Source organism: Megalobrama amblycephala, linkage group LG2 (genome assembly GCF_018812025.1).
Source record: "Megalobrama amblycephala isolate DHTTF-2021 linkage group LG2, ASM1881202v1, whole genome shotgun sequence".
In the NCBI taxonomy this organism is placed as follows: Eukaryota; Metazoa; Chordata; class Actinopteri; order Cypriniformes; family Xenocyprididae; genus Megalobrama; species Megalobrama amblycephala.
The window spans coordinates 50,988,109-51,003,912 of record NC_063045.1 but is presented as its reverse complement, the minus strand read 5'-3'; the positions used below and the strand labels follow the sequence as shown (position 1 = coordinate 51,003,912).

At 35.6% G+C, this 15,804-nt stretch overlaps 1 protein-coding gene across 8 annotated transcripts in view; it reads right to left on the bottom strand.

Moving 5' to 3' along the window:
* ntm (neurotrimin) overlaps positions 1–15,804 on the bottom strand; it is a 394,473-nt gene that overhangs the window by 31,854 nt on the left and 346,815 nt on the right. For all 8 annotated transcript variants that reach the window (XM_048180735.1, XM_048180736.1, XM_048180732.1 and 5 more), the window contains one exon: positions 5,600–5,725. In XM_048180735.1, the coding sequence (XP_048036692.1) occupies positions 5,600–5,725 (126 nt within the window). The remainder of the gene's footprint in view (positions 1–5,599; positions 5,726–15,804) is intronic.

The following is a 15,804-nucleotide window of genomic DNA, read 5'->3' as shown; positions in this document are numbered from 1 at the left end:
CTGAAATATCTTAATTAGGTCGTTGTTATTCTTTTCAGCTTAAATGCATGTGCAAAATTGGGTGTTTTGGTAAATTCTGCTCTTGAATGGAGACGAGATGGAACAGCGGGGCTGTATTTGACTTGAGAGGCAGACCCAATACAAGCTTGAATAAGAATGAAAAGATAAACACACAGCAAAGTACATTAGCATGGGGTAGTTTGCGGTTCCACAAAGTAGATCACAGATCCACATCTTTCTAAGCCCCCGAGGCCATTGCTCAAGAGAGAGAAACACCGTAAACCAGACCCGACTAGAGTAATATCAATCTATAACCCCACTCCAAATGCATTCATTTCACTCTGTGTTTCTGTCATCCCCCCCAAAAAAATACCCTCTCGAAAATAAGTGGAGTCAGCATAGAACCGATGAGGGGAGGGCGGGAGAAAAATAGAGAGCGAGATCGACAGAGTAGAACTGTATTAGCAGTTAGGGCTAGCGCTCAGAGGATCATTTGGTTCCTGAAATGAGCTGCCGAACCCAAACACACAGCAGCCTCATTACATAGATGGTTATAAACAGGATTAATGCAATCACAGCTCAATAAAAACCTCAAGCAATGTGCTCCACACAATGTGCTCTTCACTGAGCCAAAACCCTAATTCGCACTGATGTAATAGGAGTGTTAGCTCCTGGGACACAGACGCTCATTAAAAACAATGTTTATTCAAGTCGATTAAACAGTAGCAATGATAAATTAGCAACATTATTGACCCTGTTCCTCACCCAAAGGTAAAACAACGCAACAACGCAGCAACACAACAATACGTTCACTCTTCCCATACCCACAATGCAGCTCAAATGCTGCTTGCTCTGATCTTTAGCCCACTGGATTTTACACACAGAGAGAAATATGGGATGAATATCCCTTTTTGAAGATTAAAAAAATAATAAGTAAACAACCCTCCCCACCATAGGCTTTTGCTCTGATCACATGAAAGAGAGACCACGCACAGCCCTGCAAATGATTAACTCAAGTGTGTAATATGTCTATTAAACAGTCTCAGGGGATAATAACTAATATCTTGTCTTTATAATTTCTTTTAAGCATAACTAGACTGTTTCTTTGCATGTGGAAGGCAGAACTGTTATCCACATCCTCCACAAATGCTGAATAGTAAATAGTTCAAGAAAAGCAACTTGTGCAATGCAATGCAATAAAAATATTTTCTTAACCCTAGAATGCATTAACCAAAAAACCTACATGAATGGATTGGGTCAAAATAACCCATATTGGAATGAATGGTTTTCTTCAAATAATAGGTGTGCTAATAATGAAATAATTGAAGATACACAAATATTTGAATAATGTACATTTTAATTACACCACCACATTTATGTTATAAATGGTTTGTAAATATCATTTTTATAGATGCAAATATGTAATAATGTCCATGTTTTAGATGCTATAAAAATGGTCATATTGTATGTTTCAGCATTTATCAAAACCTTCAAAAAGTTTTTTGTCACTGTAAATGTTACGTATAAATGCCTATGTTTAAACAATGAGACTAGGCTGCATATTTAGACATTGTGTCAAAGCAAAAACTTCACAACAGATTTTTTATAACATAATGTATTATTATATATAATGTATATTATGTATATAATTATATAAAATGTATTATTGTTGACAAAAATGTATCCAAAAATACTGTGTTGAATTCCATAGGAAATGAGTACGGGCCAATTTGACCCCCTTTATGCATTCTTAAGTTAGTTATACATTCTCCCCATCCCCCTCCCCCAATATAAAATATGAGAATTACATTGACAAGGGTCAGAAACAAGTATTTTGATGAATTAATGTAATATCAAACAATTAAATGTTTTTAATGTTAAAATGCACAGCATGCCAGGTCAATCTGACCCCTTTTATGCATTTTTTTAAAACATAAATACAAAAATGTATCTATATAAAGTAAGATAATTTTATAAGATAACTCATTTTCAGAGAATACATTTTAAATTAAGTTTATTTTTCATACCCCACAGGCAACTGAATTAAATGCATGCTTAAAACAAGAAAACTTAATTCAAGTCTAAATATCTTTAATTTATCAAGTTGATTGATTATTATTATTATCTAAGTTATTGATTTTTATATATGGAAATCAAGGCAAAAAAAAAAAAAAAACCTGACAAAAAAAATCTCATTGCAACATACAAACAAATAAGCAGTTACAGTCTGCAAATACAAAAAATAAAGAAACTAAAGAAAAATAAAGAAAATTCATAAGAGTATACAAAAAAAAACAAAAAAACTTCTGGATCTCTAAAGCTGCAACATAAATAAACTGATTCTGTGAAGCGTAAGGTTTACTTAAAGGTTTACTTAAAAGGACATATTCTTCTAGCAAAATAACAGTGCTCGCTATAATATTCATGATTTCAGCAAAAACAACTGGCCCTATACTAAGTTTCAATTCTTAGTTGTTTTAGACTTTGGGCTCTATCAATAATTCAGACTGCTAATAGCCAGACCCACACTGAATCTTGGAATTTGTGCCTGCAGAACTCTGCATATTTCCACAGAATTGGAACGTCTGTCAATCACAAAAAGTTCTTCACATCCCCTGACTCTAGTGAGTATATTTTGGCTAATCTGATAATGCATAACAGTGTAGCACTCTCATTACACGTTTTAAGCAAAATTACGGCACTTTTCCAACATAAACACTGCCGCTAATGGCCTTGAAATCACATTTCAGTGCTTTTTATGTAAATGCATTTTGCCACAAATTCCATCTAAACAACATGTTTAATGATCTGTCAACCTCTTCTCTATGACATCATCATGATATTTTGCTGTTAGTTTTCACTACAGAGTTCGGCACATGAAGGTGAACTCTAGAAAGTCATTAAAGCACAAATAACATTGTTGCATGTTTCTTTAATGAGAATGGATGATAGCGGGCCTAGCTGCCTTCTTTAGATTGAGATCTAGATAAGAAAAGGACTCTGTATGATCGTAATCTAGAAAAAAAAAAACTTACAAGCGAGTGATGCGAGACTGAAGATACGGTGCGGGATCACGAAATCTCTCGGGTTTATACAGAGAGTCCGGCGAAAGAGCCGTGCGGCTTTGAGCGAAGTGCCATTTAAAGGTCGGAGATGTGTACTTACAGAACTAAGTGTGACTGGCAGACTTATTTCAGCCCTTTATTGAAACAATGTGGAAACGCTGCGGTAAATCTAAATGACTGGAGTACGGTGAATGCTCAAGGGAGCAGGTGTTCTTCACATCAACAGGCTCTCTTGTCTGTCTAATAAAAATTTTTATAAGAAACAAATCTCTGACAAGAAACAAATCCTGGTGCTATCTAGATATTAAGATCTTATCGCAGGGGGGTCTGTGTCTTAATTAAGTTTCACACGTCGTTTGGATAGCTTCCGACTGATTCCGGCCCCATCAAGATTCCTGGTTGCCAGCTCTTTGAAGATTATGGCATGCTTTTACAAAAGCAAATCAGATCTGAGTGCCGACAAAGTGTTAAATTGATCTAATGACACACAAACATGGTGTTTATCAGTGGTGTAATGTTGCCAACACGGCCCACTATTTCAGAGACTAATTTGAGCCACGTCTGCATGTTTAAAGTTTTTAAATCAACATAAAATCCAAATTGACCCTATTTACTTCGTTAATGGATCTTTTTGGCCTTATCAGTGCATGTCCCAAATGTTTACCTGTCATATTTAATTAAAATAATTTGGCCACACTATTTAGGAAATGTTTTAGTAAATATAGCATATGGTCTAACTCATTCTGTGGAACACAAAAGAATATGTTTTGAAGAATTGTTCAAAGGGTTTTGGCCATACAATGAAAGTCTATGTTGTTTTGGAGCCATTGATCATTGTATTCTAAAGGCCTGTTCACACCAAGAACAATAACTACAGTATAAAGATAACAGTAAAGATATAGTTCTAAAAATCGTTCTAAAGAACAGCACTGTCAACACCAGAGCTATAACGATATAGAAAACGATGTAGTTGGGATCACTTTCAGAATTATTTTTTTTCCAGCTGTTGAACGATAAAACACTGACAGCCAATCAGAATCCGTTCTAATTTAAGGGCTCGTGCATTTAAACTGGCAGACGCATTGCAGAGAAGTTCGCCGAGGTCCAGAAAAAGGCACCACTGTTTGAAGAAATGGAACTGATAACAAAAATGGAAATATGGAAAACAATCGGTCATACCCTTCTAATAAACGGTGAGAAGTATTAAGAGATGAGATCATTATGCCAGGCAAGCAAACAGTGTAACATAAAATTACCTCAGGTATCCAGAGCTAGTTTCGACATTGTCTTGCTTTCTTTGACGTTGCAGTGAAAAAGACTAGGCGTTGTTTTTATTCCACTATACTGACTTTGTCGGCTAAATTCACTGTTAGATTAGATCGATTACACTAGCTATTCGCTTGAAGAATAGCATGCTGAGGACATCTGCTGGTTAAAGCTGTGTAAATGCAATAAGAAGAGCAAAAACATGTTGTACACACTTTGAAACCGCAGTGGTGTGGACGCAAATACAGTTATCGTTATAGTTATCGTTTTTTTATGTGAGGGGGCCTGAAGACATTTCTCAAAATATCTTTTATCGTAGAAGAAGAAAGTCATGTAAGTTTGGAAATACATAAGAGTGAGTAAATGATGTCAGAATTTATATTTCGGAGTGAATTATCCCTTTAAGATTGAACTCTGCAGACAATGGAAGAATAAAAGCATAGTGTCCACCTTCTAAATGATGTGGAGAGTAAATAGGTCGATCCTGTGGTCCAACAATACCCTGACTTGACCGAATCCTTTCTGACAGCTGATCTTTTATTCCTAAAAGCATTTGAAGTTCTTAGCAGATACCTGTACTGTATCATAATGGAATCCTATCTCAAACTCTTTCACTTATCTAAAAAAAAAAAAAAAAAAAAAAAACACACACACACACACACACACACACACAAAAAAACAACAACAAAAAAACAGTCACTTCTGTGTCACATTAACATTTCAATTACCTGATCCTTGTAACAACACAAAGGAAGAAAAAGGGGGGGTGTGCGGGGTGCATGAGCAGGTACGGCAGTCCAATTGCACCCCATGAATCATAGCGTATTAAAATGCAGTTTTTCCCTGATTAAGTGAAATGGTGCACGGCAGAACAGAGCCACAGACAGGCCCAAATGGAGCTGATTTGTTCATGTGGCCTGAAGATAAGCAAAATGGACCACTCAGCTTATATTGTGCATACACAAACACACACATACACATGTACACATCCACACAGTCAAAATACACACACACAGCTCTCAGAGAAAAAGACACCTGATATATTATCTTACTCATGCTTAATGTGTCAGTGTGATGTAGCATTTTGCTAAATCATCAAGGAAAAAAGTGCACTGTTCTTGTAATGGGAAAATACATCAGCAGTACTGGACCAATGTTGAGGATTGTGGTTTCAGTTTGAAGGCAAAAACTATTGACTAAAGATTTGCTTACTTTTCACAGATTATAATAAATATTTTCTGCCCATAGAGGCATGATATGCATCTTACCTGAAGGTGATAACATCCTCCAGACGATGGCAGGTTCTGGTTTTCCGTTAGCCAGGCACATCAAAGTGACGTTGGAGCCTTCGTTTACCACAAGGTCCTTTGACAGGTTCACGATCTTTGGAGGAACTGTAAAACAAAAAGCATAGTTATGTTAGTGCAATAATAATAATAATAATAATAATATGGTTACACTTTATTTCAAGCCCACTTTAGACATTCTACTAACTATACGTAAATTTGCAACTAAAATGTCAACTAACTCTCATCAGAGATTTAGTAGACTGTTATGTTAGGGTTAGGGATAGTAGAATAAGTTGACATGTACTTGCAAAGTTACTTACAGTCAGCGAAATGTTTGTAGGGCAACTATCAAAATAAAGTGTTAGCAGACAGTCTATACTCTGACTGGTAGTTGACATGTTGTCAAAAAATCTATTATAATCACTATAAAAAATTAACACAACATTTTTTTTTTTTTTTTTTTGGAGTTAGGACAACTTGAATTTAAGTTTAACCAACAAGCTACATTGAGTTAGAGGAACTTAATAATTTGTAGCATAAACACACATTTTTAAGTTTATTCCTCAAAAAATTAAGTTGCTCCAACTACCAGAGTTGTAGCCCTGGAACCAATTAATCTTACTATTTCAGTTCAAATTAACAGCTATCATAGCACATGCTAACAACTTATTTAACATGTACTGTATATTTAATGAACAAGTAAGATATTACTTGTCACTGGCATTAGAGCAGTCATTGCTTATAGAGTCAATAGTGTTTACCTTCATGCATTTACTCTTCAGCACAATGGTAACCACATGTCAAACATAACAGCATTAAATACTAACAAGTCTTTCCCTTCACTACAACAGTTTTTTTTTTTTTTTTTTTTTTTTTAAATTAAGTTTAACCAACAAGCTACATTGAGTTAGAGGAACTTAATAATTTGTAGCATAAACACAAACTTTTAAGTTGATTACTCAAAAAATTAAGAGTTGTAGCCCTGCAACCAATTAGGCTAATGTAACTTATTTAACATGTATATTTAATAAACAAGTAAGAAATCACTTGTCACTAGTATTAGAGCAATTATTGCTTATATAGAGTCAATAGTGTTTACCTTCATGCATCTACTCTTCAGCACAATGGTAACTACAAAAACTTTAGAAACTCTTTCAAATGTCAAACATAACAGCATTAAACACTAACAGGTCTTTCCATTCACTAAAAACAAATAAATTAACACTTAATTTCAACATTTATTCTCCTGATCCAGTCCTATTGCAAAGCAAGCTGGGCACTAGAAATCCACTGCCTAATTTCCAAAGTTATCAAGACAATTTCATTAAGTTACTACAACCTAATTTATTTAAAAAGCCAATTAAAATTTTAGTTTAAATAACAGAGGATATTAAGTTGATGTAATGATCAACATTAGTATGTCAACAGAACTCTAAAACTTTAAAAGGTTTAATTAAAACAATAAATTAGAATTTTTAACTTGCAACAATGCATTTATTTAAGGGGGGGGGGGGGGAGAATAATGCTATTTCATGTATTCTGATTTATTTACACTGTTAAAGAGTTGGATTCTCATGCTAAACATTGCCAAAGTTTCAAAATACAAGTTGGATGCATGACGGAGTATTTCTGTGCCAAATCCTCATAAACTTCGCTGTCGTTTTTTCGAGTATGTGCCTGTGTGACATCCGAAAGGTTGGAATTCCTTGTACGGGCCCTTCTCCCGGAAGAGCGCGTGCGCACACGTCAACCAGAGCGAGAGAGCAATAGCTCGGCTTTACGGAAGTCGGCGGCAGCACTGCACAGGTCACAGGACTTCACAAAATCAACAATGTCACCAAAGAAGTGTGTTTTTGGTTGTGTGGGAAAGATAACCTTGCTTCCCAAAGAACCCAGAGTTAAGTGAAGCTGAGAGTTTTGTGCTCACGCATTAAATTGATGTGCTCTCGATATTTGTTACCATAGAAACTGATAGAAACCATAGAAACTGATAGCTGCAATAACTTTTTTATTGGTTAAAATGAATGGAGAATATCTTGTGTTTTTCCGTGGCTGCTTGAGCCCTCAGGATCGGCGCTCATGGTTTCATAAACAAGGCCCAGTTCTACGCTGGATTTACAGATCGTTTGAAACTGAAAGATGGAGCGGTCACAGCAATAACGATCCCGGTCATGAGTTGGAACCACAGGTGGAGTAAAACTGCTTCAAATGTCTGTGTGCCTAAGTGCATATAATGTAAACAACACGAACGTAGTGAATTCATTACTATACACTATATTCATTATAGTGATTCAAAAGTTATCCAGGGATAATGCGATGGTGTATTGTGTGTTTAAATACAGTTGTTAAGCTGACCGACGATCGCTACACGAAAGCTGCGCATGCTCGTCACTCTTTAGCTCTGCTCACACGGCACGCCTCCAGGCGCTCGACTGTTTTCGGAAAGACTCGGTATTGTGTATCTATCTTTTATAAATATGATAAAACTAAAAACTTTTTGGAGATATGAAGGATGCACTACTACTTTATAGGTAGTCAAGATTAACATGAGATTGGCAGAAGCTATGTGTGTCTGTGTTGTTTTGGGGGGCTTGATTTGGCATTTTGATTTTTCAAAAACTTCAAATAAATATTACAGAAAAGCTCAGTAACATAATTGTTGGGTACCATTTCCTTTTGGGGCTAAAAAATTGCAAACGAGACACATTTCACAAAGTTGATTTATTGATTGCCTTTGCACTTTGAACACAATTTAAACAGACTGCAGAGCAAGCCACAATTCAGGCCTTTATGAGGGCTTGCAGATCTAAAAAAATCTACTACTCAGCAAAACTAAAGATGTTACAAATACCTTTAGTTACCCTACAGGGAATGGTGATAAAGGGTGTCATCATCCTCCATTCAGGAGAGCAAATTATGGCCTACTTTTAAAAAGGAGTGTTAATCACTCACAGAGAATATGTGATGTTAATGTGTTAATGAGATGAAAGCTAAGGTGAAAGCATTCAATGTGATAAATTTTGATAAAATACTATATTAAACTATAGAGAATACACCATAATTCACATCAAAAAATAAGTCGAAAACAATTACGAACAGCTGCATTCACCTGAATACAGTATACAATTATAAGTTTTTGCATATTTAACCTATATACAAACAAATGTTTAGTGCTATTTCCAGTCTCCAGCACTGATTTAGATACAAGAGTTACACTTTAGCCAAAGCACTTGGAATAAATGTAAGACCTAAATTACTGATTTATATACACTATCATTAAAAAGGTTGGGGTCACTAAGTTTTTTTTTTTTGTTTTTTTTTTTTAAAGAAATTAATACTTTTGTTCAGTAATGAAGCATTAAACTGATCAAAAATAACAGCAAAAAGATACATTTATAATGTAAAATGCTTTCTGAAGGATTATCAATTCAGCTTTGCCATCACAGGCATAAATTACTTTTTAAAAATATATATATTTATAAATAGAAAAGAGTTATTTAAATTGTAATAATGTCATAATATTACTGTTTTACTGTATTTTAGATCAAATAAATGCTGCATTGCTGAGCATGAGAGACTTTTTTCAAAAACATTAATAAATCTTATTGAGCCCAAACCTTTTAACAGTAGTGGACAGTCCTTTTTCCTTCTGGTTATTATGAAAAACCTTGAAAAAAACATTAATATGGATATTCAAATGAAGTGAAATTCAGTTTGTTGGGGGATCTTAGAAGAATCAAGATTGTTGAGCTGTTGCTTTTGGCACAGGCACCCTGAGGATTTCACACACACTATTTTGAGTACTGAACCATGAACCTTTACAAGTCTTTCCTCACAAAACCATGGCTCATATTATAAAAATTGTCCTGCAACATAAAGGTCAGTTAAGTTAAAGGTCAGTTCAGTATAATGTCTCCAATCTCTGGAGAACATCCTGCACTTTTGCCTCGATGATGGCTGGCAAAATATGTTTGACTTGTCTGCCGTAACGGTAGAATAAAGTCCTTTAGAGGCCATTAACTAATTCCCTCCACTGTAAATGAAGATCCACAATGAGCTGTAGGAGAAATGCTTCTGTTGAAAATTAATTCAATAAATGCCTTCAGGCGGCGTACGCACGATATCTCATTCCGTGAAACCTTAAAAAACAAAACACAGTGTATGAGCATGCTGCTTTAAACAATTAGCATTATCATTAAGCGTTCAAAAGTGATGTTCTCAGTAAATGTAATAATAGGTGGCACTGATGGTATGATCAGAAAACTACCAGTGTCGTTTGACACATTATGTTCTGCAGTTGAATACAGATGTTATTTTGACACGTGTACTCTGTCAAGAGATTTGGTTTTGCATTTCAAAGCTGAGACAACTCAAAGGTTGCCGTAACCGTCAGAGCTGGTACCAACAAAGCCAGGCAGTACCACTGTTTTATCCTGTTTTAGTCACTAAAGACAAGTTCCTCCAGAGACACTCCCCAATAAATAATTCATTTAATGTCAGTCTAAGTATACGTCCTCTTCCTAAGTGACAGAGAGCCATATTCTTTTCTGATCATTTTGTCTTTTTTTTTTTTTTTTTGACATATTATTAAGATCAAGTTCACAATATTCTCCATTTTGTAACATACAGTGTAAACAGTTTGTTTGTTTCATGACAAATCAGAGAGAAATAAGCCCTTAAGACCTCATGAGTTTTGTGGCTTTTAGTCCATGTCAATTAGCTTTGAAGCAAATCTTCAATCCCAAAAGACAAAATAAAATTTCAACATACACATGTAATTTGTTTGCAAATACACCTTCCCAAATCAACCGTCTAAGCAAAGCACAGTATTAGTAAACTAAATAGTCAGATTCTCTTTACAGACTGTTTATCTAAATCAAACCCAGACACCATGTTGAGCAAAAGTCATTTTCATATTTTGTATAGTGAAATTTAATCATCATCAAAGCTCAACAAGTGAGTGAACATTTCATTCATAGAAATACAGCAGGGGGCTGCTGAAATTAATACTTTTATGCAGCAAGGATTAAATTGATCAAAAGTGACATTAAAGACATTTATAATTTTACAAAAAATTATATCTCAAATAAATTCTATGCTTTTGATCTTCCTATCCATCAAAGAATCCTGAAGAAAAACTAGGCTATCTGGTTTCCACAAAAAAAAATATTAAGCAGCACACATTTTCAACATTGATAATAGTAAGAAATGTTTCCTGAGTAGCAGGATTGCGTTCATATCAGTAGTGATCCGTACTCGGGTACGGTTCACGGGTGTGCACTTGAGTTCGGAAAACAGCGTTCACATCATCCAAACGAACCGAACTCTGACGTAAACTGAACCCGGGTGCGTGCCAAAATTGCTTGTGTGAGAAACCTTTTTCAAAAACATTTAAACTGTAGTGTATGCAAGATTATGTACATAATGTTGGGAATGTTGATTTGAACAATAGGGAGATTAACTATTATTAATTATTTTAAATGGCTGACAGCTTCATTAATGAAGAAATTATAATTGCTGAATTTGCAGATTTTAATAAATTCATTACTTTAAGACAAAAATAAAATGATAAAATTTAATCTAAATGCTAAATCGTCATCCTCTGCAGCCTAGAATGTTAAATGTGTTTTGCTCACTGTTCTAAATATGGCAAGCATGAACTCATTCTAAAAAAGAAAAGCATAAAAAGCTCGATGCACTATTTAGAGCCTCTACGCAGCTCTTTAACAGCAGTTTCCATCAAAAACCACAACACACAAGATCTGTTTATCGACAAACTGTAACAGTCACCAAAGGAACCATATGAAAGTTAATAAGAGAACTGTTTACAACGGCACCGTGACCCTCTGTATGACAATGACAGTCAGAGTGAGGAATGATTCTATCACTGCATTTATGACTTGTGTCTTGGAACGATAGCTTGTATCTTTGCGAGCCATATTTCTGATATGGATGGACGGAATGCAACTCAAAGCCATTTTAAAAGCCAATAAAAGGCTTACAATGACTGTTCTGCTTTATATTGCACAGACTCTAACACAATCACGAAGAAGCATGGCCATTTGGGGATGTGTGTGTGTGTGTGTGTGTGTGTCTGTCCTACCAGATTGGATTCTCCAACCTCTGTATAAGGTAAAGCATGTTAAATTGCATTTTAATAGAGTCGTACCATCCTCTTACTTTTGATGCCAGATTTCTGAGCTTCAAAGAGATCTTCAGTTGACAGAAGGAGAAATTGAATAGAAATAACTTGGCATATCGCAGTCTATTCCCAAGATTTGACCTCAGCTTTCCATAGCTGAGATGTGGGAATCCTCAATAAGGCGTGATGTGGATGACCAAATATGAATATGAACTCACCAGCAAAACAAAACCACAAACATTAGAAAAAAAAAATAATAAACCGAATATGATTCAGATATTAGAGTTTCGGTTCGGCTGAACAAAAGGACAAAAATCTGGCAGACCAGATCAGCTGGCAGTTTTTCAACAATCCATTAATGAACACTTCATTATGATGATCAGCAGCAACTGAGAGCACACATTAATAAGGTTAAGATTATCACAAAATCATCACCACTAATTGTTTTAGATGAGGAAAGAATTCAATAATAAAAGGACTGACATTTATCCTAGCTATAATTGAACAGTTAATTTGCCAAATAAAAATGTTATCAATTCTCGCAAATCATGTTTTTTTTTTTTTTTTTTTTATTGTGCATTCCAAGCAATATCAATCAAACTGCAGTTGATTTATTTTTTTTTTTTGATTAAGTAATAATAACTAAAAAAAATCAGATAGGCCTAACTTACAAAATTAAAATTCATTGAAAGTTTTTTTTTTTTAGCAAAATCAGTCGTTCACTCCAACAGTCATTTTTTTTTTTGGCAAAAGCAGATAACTCCACATTAAATGTTTCAGAGTTAAACAAAACCAAGTATTTGCTTTGTAACTGCATTTAAAACACACTCAAACACACTAACACATGGGCACACACAAACACATATGCACACATACACACAAACGCAAAAGGAAAAACAAGGTTTCAGCATGCAAGACATGTATGGTGTACAAGGAGTTGAAATTATAAATCCTCGATCACTTTTAGTCAGCTTTGACAAAACTCCCCTCAGCTAGCGCGTCTTTTTGAAGTGACTAGCAGCCTTGTCGCCTGACCTGAAAACTGTGTGCTGATTTGGTAAAATGGACTTATCGGGTTTTGTACACAAAGAACAAGGGTGCTTGATGGTTTCTGCTGTAAAACGTGAACTTCGCGATGCCTTGAAATGCTCTTGCATTTTTTTTGTTTTTTTTTTTTTTGTAAGGCTGATGATGATAAAGTGTTGGCACATCTGGATGGTGTTGTCTGATATGTGTCGGCATGTTGGTTGTATTTAAACTCACATGCCTTACAGGGGTGCGTTTTCTGCTGCACTACCATATGCATCGTTGAACAAATCAACTAGCTAGTCACAACTGTTTCCCGAAACTGTATTGTCGCAAACCTGTCACACAGGTGGTGGAGTAATAACTTCTTTAAATGAATCCATTTGAGATCAAATTAATGCTAGATTTCTTGCTATAAATTACAGACATGGCATCTGAGGACTAATTCTCATTTTTCTCAGTTATTTTGCTTTATTTCCAGATTCAATCATAGGCTTGTTCTTACGTACACTGTAAAAAAAAAATATTTTCATGATTTATCACAACATATTTTCTATTGTCAAATCAACTTAAATAATTCATGTGGTTCAGATAACATAATATTTTAAGTTTCTGTTGATAAAACCAATTGCCTTCATTGTAACTCAAATTTTTTATTTAAATGAACTCAAAATTTTAAGGAAACCAGGTAACTTACTTTTTTAAGTTAAACCAAGTTCTTTTTACAGTGTATGCACATGCGCACTCTTCAAAAACAGTGCTTAAAATCTCTTGATGCTAAAATATGTAAATGACATTGTATTTGAAATAAAAGATATACATTGTACTTAACGTCAGCTTGCTTATTTTGCTCAAGAGAATGATTTATTAAGTCCATGTCATAAGAAAATATTCTTTTAACCACAGCTCAAGAGCTGTTGTTCCAAACCACACAAGTTTGTGATGCAGTTTACGAATGTTTGTTTGAACTAAGGTTTCTAGAAACACCAAGGGCCCTATAATACACCCGGCGCAATGCGACGCAAGGCGCAGCGCAAGTGTGTTTGCTAGTTTTCCCGTTCAGCGCCACGTCCTTAAATTAGTAAATGCATTTGAGCCAGTTAGTGCGCCCATGGGCGTGCTGGTCTAAAAAAGAGGTGTGTTCAGGCGCATTGCCAGCGCATTGCTATTTTAAGGAGCTGAAAATAGACTGCGCTATAGACCAACTCAAACCTGGTCTAAAGTCTAAAGTCAATGGCGCAATATTTTTTTGTTAGAGCGCGTTGGTAGAAACACAGTGCGCGTTGACTTTGCTTATTACACACAGGGATGCCCATCACACAAACATGCCAAATATTAAAAACAAAAGGATTACAGTGTAAAAGAATATTATTTTGTACATAAATATAAAAATGTAATGGTGAATAGTCATTGCGTGTATTAGAATTAGGCTACCTATTTTCAATTTAGCCTATTACTACTTATAATGATGAACGAAATTGGCTAATTAATTGAACAATCGTGCCAATACACACACATATATATTAACTGACTCATCGCGTGTACGCCATGTAAATAGCAATCCGCCATGGCGCGAGCGCATCTCGCTCTTAAAGGGAATGGGAGATGACTCTCTGATTGGTTTATTGAACGTTACGCCCATTACTCATTAAGAGAATAGGGACAACCCATTTCAAAAATGCGCCCCGGCGCACGGACCGTTTTTCCGTCGTTAAAATAGCAAAAGTGGATTTGGACACGCCCTGAGTGCACCTGCTCCGTGCGCTTTACACTTTGCGTTTAGATCGTTAAAATAGGGCCCCGTGTCTTTAAACTTTGTTAGTAATGACGGAACTTGCAATGTTAGTTGACTAACGATGCTTTTGGGAAACCCACCCCTGGTCAGTCATGTACATGTTATTTACATGTCCCACCCATTTCCAGGCCACTCATATTTCTTCACTGGACTGTAGTAGTGAGAATTCCACTACATAAATCGGCATAATGCCAAATGATTTTGTTTCATTATAACAGTGGAAACAACTTAAAATACTCATTTATCATTTATGGTCATACAGATAAAAGTAATACGTCATTCAAAACTGTCTACTTTGATTTGTGTACACTCACAATAAAAACAAAACATTGTCCCGGTGTCCTTTCCATGAAGTTTGCGCATGCGCGTCAAAAAAATTATTCGAAACTTAGTGTATCGGCTATTAGCAAGCTCTTGCGTGCCATCTGAACTTGCCAAAGGAAAGTCGCCATTCTTGTTATAGATTGTCTCTTCTTCTGCTTTTTTTCCAGTTGTGGCAGTTAGCAAATAGTGTTGTATTACCGCGCATGCCATCAGTCCCCGCAACAGCGATAGACTGAAGCATGCGTTTGTGTGAAGACTGTGCACGAGCCACATGAAAACAGTGGCAATGAGCACTCGGCATGATTTCAAAAACAACACATTTCAGTGTTTAATGAAATGAATACACTACTAGTCAGCTGGAGATGTTTACTTTGTATTAAGTACATCTGTGCCGCAAGATGTTAAAAAAAAGTGATGGGGACCACATGTGTCCTGGCAAAACGTGGTGGGAACATGTCCCACCCACAAATTACGCCTATATGTGATTATGTTTCGTCATATTTGACTGGTTTGGTGCCAATAAGTCAGTGATATTTATAAGTCAACACAAAGGATAACAAATAGCCTCGTTCCAGCCAGATGATCTCTTACTGCAAGTGTCTACTGGTGCGGAAGAAACCCACTCAATACTGCTTTAAATGTTAGTGGTCTGCAGCTTTGGGGCTGTGTCTGTAAAACGCACAGCAGCGTGGAAGACTTCATATGGTTAATGATTGCTTTCAATATGTGGTCAATAAAGTCATCATATTTATGCACATATACACTGCAAACTTTACTTCTGTGTGTCCCAAAGTATAGAGAAAATTTAATAAACTTTTGTTAACCAAGCCACAATGATTTTTCAAAATCTGAATTCAATATAGCAACAGTGAGCACTGAATACGAAAGAAACTCCAG